Genomic DNA, 10,160 nt, shown 5'->3' on the forward strand with positions numbered 1-10,160 from the left:
TTTCATTTCACTTGCAATTAAAGCCGATACCACTAACATCGTTAAGTCTGGTCGTTAAACTCATCAGTGTGCCTCTCACGTGAGGTGTCGTTTTCTCCTTGTTCCCCAAATACACCCCAGCCCCTCACGTGAAACGGGCATGCAAATTAGGGTTGTGGGCTTATTTGGGAAGAAAAAGAACAAAATTGTCCCTCACGAGAGGGCACACTGATGAAGTTAACGACCAGACTTAACGAAGTTAGTGAGATCGGGTTTAATTGCAAGTGAAACGAAACCACAGGAACTAAAATCAGAAATTTAAAACTATTGAACTAAATCGTATATTCAAACAAAAAACAGGGACGAAATTCACAGTTCACTTTAATATTAAAAATCAATAAAATAGTTAAAAAACAATCTTAATCAAATCATGGGTTGTTGTTTGTTGTTTCTTTTGGGAGTGGAGGTGGTTTCTTTACGCCACCAATGATCATATTATTCATCTCCCACAGACGCTCTTTCACACACACACACACACACACACACACACACACACATTCCTCAGTTTGATCATATATTAAATATTTTATCAAACCCTTAAAAATCTTATTTATAATCACAAGTTTTCTTGATTATTATTCCAAACACTACAAAGCAATAAACTTTTTTGCACCGAATTCTAAATAGTAAATACCCATTTGAAATTGGGTTTTCTTCATCTTTAATTACCCAAAATTAGCCCCAATTTTCTTGAAATTAGGGTTTCATTTTCTTGATTTTCTTGATTATTCCAAAAATTCAAGAAATAAACTTTTTGAGCTAAATTCTAAATACCCATTTGAAATTGAGTTTTCTTCATCTTTAATTTCACAAATTTATCCCCAATTTTGTGATTTTTTATGAAAATTTTTGAAATTAGGGTTTGATTTTCTTGATTATTTCAAAAATTCAAGAAATAATATTTTTGCGCCAAATTTCACCAATTCAAAAATTGGGTTTTTTTGATCTTCAATTTCCCATAATTATCCCAAATTTGCAAAAAAAATATATATATATATATATAATAATAATTAAAATTTGTGAAATTAGGGTTTCAATTTTCTTGATTTTCTTGATTTTGAATCATGGGTAATGTTGGAAGCAACAATTCCACCGGCCGGCGGCGTCACCGCGGCGGGCGGCGGAGCAACCACCATACCCACCACCCACAACCACCACTGCCACCGCCGCAGCCGGATATAATATTCGCTGCGGCCACACCATACCCATCACAATACACTAACCCCAACCCTGCACCATATTACCAGTACCCCACAGGTGCATACTACCCACCACCGCCACTTCCCGCAGTCCCATTGCACGATCAACGTGTCCCGTGGGTGGGTGGTGGGAGGTACCCGTGTGCTCCGGTTATGCATATACCTGCACCTTATGTTGATCATCAAAAGGCTGTGACTATTAGGAATGATGTTAATATTAAGAAAGAGAGTTTAATGATTGAAACTGATGATGAAAACCCCGGGAAATTTGTTGTTTCGTTTACGTTTGATGCCACGGTTGCTTGCAGGTAAAGTTTTTGTTTTTTGTATGTGCTTAAAGATTCATACCCATTGAACAATTTATAATCTTTTAGTGTTTGTCATGTTGGTTTAATGTTCTTTACTGAAAAGATGTTATTAGGTTTGAATTGGTTCGGGTGGGACGTCGGTTTGGTTTCTGTCTTTAGCCACGTGGACGGCCAGCGCAAGCTGCGTTTAGGGGTGTAAATGATCCGAGTTCAACTCGTTTTGACTTACGAGAGCTCGAGCTTGCGCTCGTTTCGAGCTCTTTTTCTAATGCTTGAGCTTGGCTCGTGAGTTTGTTTTCTTTTTTTTTTTAAGTTCGGGCTTAGCTTGTTTATTATATATTAATTAATATATGTACAATTTTAATTATTTTTATATATTTTGAGGAAAACCTTAAATGAGTAGGGGTGTAAATGATCCGAGCTCGGCTCGTTTTGACTTACGAGAGCTCGATTTTGCGCTCGTTCAAGCTCTTTTTCTAGTGTTTAACCTCAGCTCGTGAGTTTTTTTTTTTTTTAAGTTCGGGCTTAGCTGGTTTATGTACAATTTTAATTAATATATGTACAATTTTAATTATTTTTATATATTTTGAGGAAAACCTTAAACGAGTACTGATTTTAGCTTGACTCGTTTTGACTTACGAGAGCTCGAGCTCGAGCTCATTTCAAGCTCTTTTTCTGCCCGTGAGTTGTTTTTTAAAGCTCGGGCTCAACTTGTTTATTATATATTAGTTATTATATATGCGTTTTTAATTATTTTTAATATATTTTGAGGAAAACCTTATACAAACCTAAGCTTGACTCGAGTTCACGTAGACACGTATTACCTTAAACGAGCCAAAGGTCGGCTCGAGCTTGATTGTGCAGTGTGAAATTAATACATATAAGTTCAAAAGAGGTAAAACTTAAAAATACATAGACCTTTTCAAGCTCAACGAGCCTAAACGAGCTTCCATACAAGGCTCAAGCTCGGTAACCAAACAAACTTTATTTTAAGGCTCGGGCTCGGCTTGAGCTCTATAAAAGCTTGACTTGTTTCGAGCTCAAGCAGCTCGTGGACATCTCAGCTCGTTTACACCCCTAGTTGCATTTTGCGTGATCCCGTTAGTGGGGACCAGTGAGTTTTCTGGTAACGGGGTCTCATGATTACGAAAAAAAAAAGTTCTAAAAGTCACGTTCTTTTAGATAATTAGTTTCTAAATGCAAATACAAAACACACCCACTAACACATAATAATAATAATAATAATAATAATAATAATAATAATAATAATAATAATAATATGTTTGTTCACCATGCAGCATAACCCTCTATTTCTTTGCAAAAGAAGGTGACAACTGCAACCTAACCACAGTTAAAGAAAACCCGATCCCGCCAATAACGCTAACCTTCCAACAAGGTTTGGGTCAGAAGTTCAAACAAACACCCGGGACAGGAATCGATCTTTCAGCGTATGACGAATCCGAGTTATCAAAAGGGGACGAAACGAGTGTGTACCCGCTAGCAGTGAAAGCCGAAGCAATTCAAACTTCACCCGAAGACGGGAAACAATACCCGAGTGTTACAAATTCTCAAATAACCGATGCGGTTTTTGAGAAAGTTAAGGGTGAGTTTAAGGTTAGAGTAGTGAAACAAATCTTGTGGGTGAACGGGGTTCGATACGAGTTGCAGGAGATTTATGGGATCGGGAATACGGTTGACGGTGGTAAGGATTTTGACGGGAATGATTCGAGTAAAGAGTGTGTTATTTGTTTATCGGAGCCTTGTGACACCACGGTTCTTCCATGTCGACATATGGTATGAATTTGTTAATATCTTTACATTTTTAAAAAAGATTTGATTTTTATATTAATCAATAAACGATTAGGGGTGCAAACGACCTCGAGCTCGGCTCGTGAGTAGATTTTTCAAACTCGAGCTCGGCTCGATTACCATTTATAAGTTATTTTTTAAATAATATAATTATTTTTATATATTTTTTCTATTATAATTTTCTGTATTAAAAAATATATATTATTTAGTTATTTTTATTTATTTTTTATAACATGATATATATCATAAATATATATAAACGCAAACCTAAAAATCATAGGTGTCGCGATGTGGCCGCTTCCCCCTTTTATGGAGTCACTATATTTGTTTGATTTTTAAATGGAGGCTTCTCATGCAATTGACCCAAATTAATGGGTATGGGTCTTATCAAACCCAAATATTTATTAAACGAGTTATAACATCTCATTAAATTATAAAATAATCTCACCAAATATTGGATTTAAAAAAATCATATAAAGTAGGAATATACTCAAAAATAATATCTAATTTATTTAAAAAAAGTTATGTATTATTTATAATTAAAAAACCAATTTAATAGTAAAAAAATAAATAGGTTTTGGATCTCATCAAAACCATATAGCTTTTAAAGCGGATTATAACATCTCATTTATTTATGAAACAATTTATCATCTAATCATAAATATATTATTAACTTTCATACAACAAAAAAAAATAAAAATTCAAAAAATAAAAAAATATTATAAACAAATAATATAAAACAGTCCCCGTAATACGGGGGATAAAAACTAGTATATATATATATTAGTAATTATTAAATATATATTTTAAAAAATTATACAAATGGCAGGCTCGTTTAGGTTCGCAAACCAGCTCGAGCTCGATAAGTGAAGCTCGGGCTCGTTTATTAAACGAGCTTACTTTTAGGCTCGAGATCGGGCTCGATTAAGCTCGGCTCGTTCGAGCTTTTTAACGAGCCGATTTCGAGTAGCTCGGCTCGTTTGCACCCCTATAAACGATATGACGGTTATTCGGGTTTGGTTTCAGTGTATGTGTAGCGGGTGTGCTAAAGTTATGAGGTTTCAAACGAACCGGTGCCCGATATGCAGGCAGGCGGTTGAGAGGCTTTTGGAGATTAAGGTTAACAACCGGGCCGAAGAATGAGGTTGTGACAGCAACGTTGGTGTTTGTGAAAGCACACCGAAATGAGTGAATCGGGGCACCCACGGAATGTTGGGTTTGGAATAATGTGAGTGTGATGATCGTCGAGATTCGTTGGTTAAGCGGAATCGGAATCCGACAGGTTTTATATGATTGTGTTTGGTGTTTAATGGTACAATGATTTTTAGAGTGTTTGGTTTGATATCTTGGCGAATGATGTTCCCATTAATCCTTGGTTAAGTAAAACAAGGATGTTTACTTGGATGGTTGAACATGTCATTTGTAATAGAGATGTATTTTTATTAATTAAAGTATATGCAAAATTAAGAATTTTCTTATTCGGTATCAACCGAAGTAGACCGATCATAGAACTTGTTATCGTTCAGCATTGCATACACTAACATTCTATTCATAATAAAGCTACTGGTTAATAACTGCAGTGTTGCAAAAAATCCCGACTAGGCGCTGATTAATCCCCGATTAATCGTTCCCACTTCACTGATTAATTTTGCACCGGCCGGTCAATGGTCAAATCCGGCCAAAATCATGATTAATCGGACATAGTTGCCTTTTCTGACAAGTTTATGGCCAAAATCTGACGGTTTCCGGCGAGATTCCAGCAAAAATCAGCGGTTTCCAGCGAGATTCCAACCAATTTCCGGCCAAAATGTGTTTGTGTATGTACACAACTAAAAATTACAAATAAAAACGCGCGTGTGTGTGTGTGTATAACAAAAATATATCAATAAAGTTCGATCCGATTAATCGCTAGTCCCCACCCCACCGCCCGACTAGCGATTAGCGATTATTACAACACTGCTTACAAGGAAAAAATAACCACTCTTCATTTACTAATTAATCCCTCTATTGCCAATAGCATCAGCATCACTGCACAAAACACCTATTTATTTCCATCCAAAATTGCCAAAACCGTGCCCAACCGAATCTCAGATGGCAGATTCAGTTTCGGACAAGGTCGGTCTCGTCCAGACCTTAATACGCCCTTCTTTACACACAGCCAGTATCGACTCAGGAGTAAATATCAAACCAGAAAGAGGCTCGGTATCCACACGATGAACCACCAATGGAGATATCACTGGGACATCCTTCATGCTTGGTGCAGGTTGCAACTCACCAACCAGACAACCGGTGCTATCCCAATGAGCCGACTGGGTCCCACTACTGAACGCTGCGGCTCGACGCAATGGCACAACCAGCTCGTCCATTTCCAAATCCCATAATAGCAACTGTGTGTCCTGCACATAATGCGTTTGTTCGTAAATGTTGCAACCAATATTTCACTAAAGATTTTAATCATAGCTTACCTGACCCACCGAACCAAATCGATAGACCACATGTTCACTAGTGTCGCCATTATTCGGGGTTGACCAATATGGGTCAAACGCAACCCCACTGACCTGAAAAATATCAACATATCATGATAAAAAACTGACCCGAAAAAGGTAAGTTATCAAAACACTTACCCATGAGCTATGACCTTCGCCCCACGCAACAATCTTGCGTTCTTCCATACTCCAAATCTGAACCAGGTCATCCTCGCCTCCGGTTAATATGTGTTTTCCATCCATACTGTCAATGATATATTTATTTAAAACATCAGAATGTAATCATCAAAAGAAAATTAAAGCAATATTTATTCTTTCTGAAAAAATGTTAACCTCCAAGAGCAACATAATAATGCACCATAATAGCTTTTTCCTCCACACACAAGTTGTTCGGTTTTGAAGTTGAATACTCGAAGATAACCTGCAACACATAAAAATGATAAAAACCTGATAAAATATAACAAGATATATTAATTTTAAAAATCTTATATAAAAATACCATCTCTTCCAACAGTTGCCAAATACGTCCCGTCACTCGAAAATGCAATGTTGTTTATTGAGCCTTCACATATATGCCATCGAGCAATCGGATTCTGCATGATAAAAATTACAACTTTATTATATATTTACAAATACAATTACATATTATAAGTTAGCTTGTGTAATGTGTGTATGAGTATATAGATATATAAATCAGTACCTTACTATGGCGTGTATGTGAAACAGAAAATTGAGTTGGATCCTTGATGACAGAGAACGCATGATCGCTTGAACCATCTTTGTTCTAAAAACGGAACGGATATGATTATACGTGTATACATTTATAAACAAGAAAAGTACAATTTATCATTTTATTAAATTACTTGCCTTTTCATAAACATACATATTTCCATCCGCATGTGCAACCACGAAAGTGCCGTAACCATTAGGAACCCATGCAATACTAGTACACCGACTATTATTTACACATCCATCTTTGTTATAATGATGGGCTCCAACATGCTTTTTTCCAGGATCTTGTAATTGCAGTCTTAATGAGGCGGAATAAACTACAAATTTCAAAATGTACATAACCATTAACGCGTTTCTTAAGGAAACATATAAAATATTATTACCAGAGGAAGAAACATACCGTCACCACAATTCAACCCAATGAGTAAATCATGTCCATCTTTAGCATCCGGATCAAATGCATGAGAAACAGGATTGGAGGTACTAAAGTGCATAAATTTTATAGGATCCTGTATAGGATATCTAATTATTACAATTTCAAACACAAAAATATATGCAACCAGATTGACAATAAACTGATAAATAGGGGTGTGCATGGTGCGGTTATTAACTAAAACCGAACCAAAACCCAAACTTTCGGTTTTAAGATTTTTAAAATCGTTCGGTCTCGGTTTTTTCGGTTTTTGGTTTTCGGGTTCGGTTCGGTTTTGGATGCGGTTTTTTCGGTTTTGCTAATCGAGCCAAAACATTTTGGGCAAAAAAAAAACACTTGACCCAAGATATTGAAATTGGGCATGATATTTTTTTTTCTTTAAACTAATGATTAATAGAATATTGAATATTTGGGTTTCAAATATTAAAAGCTAATAAAAGATACATTTAAAATCAAAACTAAAAGTACTAGTATTATTAGTTATTAACCATATGTAGTAACCAAATATATTTGTTATTAACCATAAGTTAAAACTACCATAAGTTAAAACTAAACAAATGGTCGTCGGTAGATTTTGTTTTAATGGTTACGGTTAAGATATTATGGTTATTACAATTTTTGGTTATTTCGGCTCGGTTTTTTCGGTTCTTAACAAAATACAAAACCGAACCAAAACCAATATTTCGGTTTTTGCTAAAGTTCAAAACCGAACCGTCGGTTTCTAAATCGGTTTGGTTTTTTTGGTTTTATCGGTTTCGATTCGGTTTTATGCACACCCCTACTGATAAAAGTACCTTATCTTGTGAACTCAAATTACTGATAAAAATAGCATCACCAACATTGAATACTAAATAAGTGCCCTTTGCATCAAAGTTTAAATTGTTCTTATAATTATAAGAATTTGAAGTACTTGATAATCCGAGTTTAGTTGTCCCACTCGACTTGCTTCCGCCATTACCGCCAACAAAACCGAGTGTTTTACCACCATTTCCACCTAAAAACTTTGCAGCTGCTGATCTCACCCCACTGCCAACCCCTACACTTGTTACTGATGATGGTTCAGATGATGCAGGCTTATCCTTGAGATGAGCCAGAGTCACCTGATGTTTTCCAAATGCAAAACAGTTATGTATATTATGTGTTAACTTATCAAAAGTTTCAATTAGCGATAATATATGATGTGTGTCCTAAAAACGAGCCAAGCTGCTCGTGAGCTACTCAAGATCGGCAGGTTAAAAACTCGAATCGAGCTGAACTTATACAAGCCAAGCCGCTTGTGAGCTACTAGAATTTGGCTCGTTAAAAACTCTAATCTAGCCAAGCTTGAACGAGCTCGAGATTTTATTAAGACTCAATTAATAAATGAGCTTGAGCCCGAGCTTCACATATCAAGCTCGAGCTGGTTAGCAAGCATTAACGAGCTTTTTATGTATATAACTTCTATTTAATATATTTGTATAACAACTATTATTATTATACATATACACATGATAAATAATTAAATAATATATATTATTTATACTCACTCAACAGTCTCAACAAAACGTACAACGTTTTGCCGCTTGTCACTCCCAAATTAATCCTCACAATTTATAATCAACTAAATCCAGAAATCATTCATTACCATTTATTTGTTAACTTTGTTAACTGATAACTATTAAATACTAATTTGAAAGATGAAAACAACTAAATAAATACTTAAATTGTTTTAAACACTACTGTGTGTACCTGTCACTTAACAATGTTAATGAGTTTACTATTGTAGTATTTCGCTTAGTTATTTATTCTTATTTTTTATCAAGTACATGTTTAGTACAAGGGCCTCAAGCTAGTTATATACATATAAACATTATAACTATAAATACATATGTAAATTATTATTAATAAATAATAAACAAGTCGAGCCGAAGCCGAGCTCGAGGATGACAAACTACTCATGAGCTGAGCTTTAGAAATACACCTCTAGGGGTGCAAACGAGCCGAGCCGTTCACGAGCTACTCAACATCGGTTCGTGAAAAGCTCGATCGAGCTGAGTTTAAACGAGCCCCAGCTCGAGCCTAAAAGTAAGCTCGTTTAATAAACAAGCCGAAGTCTAAGCTTCACTTATCGAGCTCGATCCGGCTCGTGAGCCTAGATGAGTCGCCTGTCATTTATATAATTTTTTAATATATAATTATTATGAATTAACATATAAAATGATATAATGGTATGAAAAATAACTAAATAATATATAGGGTTTGGTTCAAATACAAATGACTATTCTTATGAGAAATTGAGAAGTGCACAAATAAATAGAGTAATTATTATTACACTATAACTTTTAAACTAGAGTAATTAATTATTATTACACTATATTATATTTTATAACATAATTACTTTAGATCAAAACTATAATTGCTCTATTTATTTGTATTTTTTAGTATGTTAATTTTATTTGTACTAAATTCCACCCCTAAAATATATTATGTTATGTATAAAACTGCAATTGAAAAAATATATACATAAATACTTATAAATAATTAAAAAATTAGTAAACGAGCCAAGCTCGAGTAATGTGTAAGTTAAATGAGCCGAGCTCAATCATAAACGAGCTCATTTACATCCAGGCTAAAGTAAAAGCAATGTATGATAAAATAATGCATCAAAAAAACGAATTCATCTAATCTGGACAGCTAATTTAAACAAAACATGATCAATATAACTTTATAAACTATCATAAAAGAGGTTAATGGAAACACGAAAGTAGTAATGACCTGAGTGGTGGATTTGGCGTGAGCGTAATGAAGGAAACCTGGAGGATGAGTCTTCTCGCACTTAAGTTTATAACCTCCTTCTGGTGTTTTGAAATGTGTTTTCAGACCCGGTGGTGGTGGTGGTGGTGGTTGTTGTCCAATGGTGGTGGTGGTTGATGACGTCATTATTGTTGAATTAGTTGTGAATCAGCAGCATTGAAATGAATGGGTGTTTTTGTGTGGAAGTGTTCAAAGAAGGCGTTGACATAGAATAGAAAGTGGAATTGAAAATGATGGATGGGTTTGAAATAATATTATTATATAGAAATGATAACAGTCGATAACTCGTCATGTCATTGTGTTGGGCGGTGTTATAGAATTTTTTTAGACCACGATGTATATCATTTCATAAAATATCTTA

General features: G+C 35.0%; 2 protein-coding genes across 2 annotated transcripts; one reads left to right on the forward strand and one right to left on the reverse strand.

Moving 5' to 3' along the window:
• The first annotated feature begins 1,059 nt into the window (after positions 1–1,059).
• On the forward strand, positions 1,060–4,801 carry LOC143618968 (putative E3 ubiquitin-protein ligase LOG2). Its single transcript, XM_077091022.1, has 3 exons — positions 1,060–1,546; positions 2,845–3,340; positions 4,382–4,801. Exons 1-3 carry the CDS (start codon positions 1,104–1,106, stop codon positions 4,496–4,498), a joined length of 1,056 nt encoding a protein of 351 aa, XP_076947137.1. The 5' UTR covers positions 1,060–1,103; the 3' UTR covers positions 4,499–4,801.
• A 641-nt stretch (positions 4,802–5,442) lies between these two features.
• Positions 5,443–9,925, reverse strand: LOC143618837 (uncharacterized). The gene is made up of 10 exons (XM_077090918.1): positions 9,761–9,925; positions 7,801–8,106; positions 6,974–7,082; positions 6,709–6,890; positions 6,542–6,625; positions 6,341–6,434; positions 6,175–6,262; positions 5,980–6,085; positions 5,821–5,913; positions 5,443–5,751 (listed from the first exon to the last, which is right to left on the reverse strand). The coding sequence occupies exons 1-10, from the start codon at positions 9,923–9,925 to the stop codon at positions 5,443–5,445; spliced, it is 1,536 nt and encodes a 511-aa protein (XP_076947033.1).
• Positions 9,926–10,160: the final 235 nt, after the last annotated feature.

The sequence above is a fragment of the Bidens hawaiensis genome, unplaced genomic scaffold, assembly GCF_021521415.1.
Source record: "Bidens hawaiensis isolate Kalapana, Puna unplaced genomic scaffold, B.hawaiensis_p1.1 tig00002343_1, whole genome shotgun sequence".
Classification (NCBI taxonomy): domain Eukaryota; kingdom Viridiplantae; phylum Streptophyta; class Magnoliopsida; order Asterales; family Asteraceae; genus Bidens; species Bidens hawaiensis.

Bases quoted from the DNA above. Each gene is read 5' to 3' on its own strand.
- LOC143618968 (XM_077091022.1), top strand. From the start codon at position 1,104: ATGGGTAATGTTGGAAGCAACAATTCCACCGGCCGGCGGCGTCACCGC. The intron at 1,547-2,844 runs GTAAAGTTTTTG...TTCACCATGCAG, and splicing joins GATGCCACGGTTGCTTGCAG to CATAACCCTCTATTTCTTTG. The intron at 3,341-4,381 runs GTATGAATTTGT...GTTTGGTTTCAG, and splicing joins TTCTTCCATGTCGACATATG to TGTATGTGTAGCGGGTGTGC.
- LOC143618837 (XM_077090918.1), bottom strand. From the start codon at position 9,925: ATGACGTCATCAACCACCACCACCATTGGACAACAACCACCACCACCA. The intron at 7,083-7,800 runs GTACTTTTATCA...TATCCTATACAG, and splicing joins ATTTGAGTTCACAAGATAAG to GATCCTATAAAATTTATGCA. The intron at 6,263-6,340 runs GTATTTTTATAT...TATGTGTTGCAG, and splicing joins GGCAACTGTTGGAAGAGATG to GTTATCTTCGAGTATTCAAC.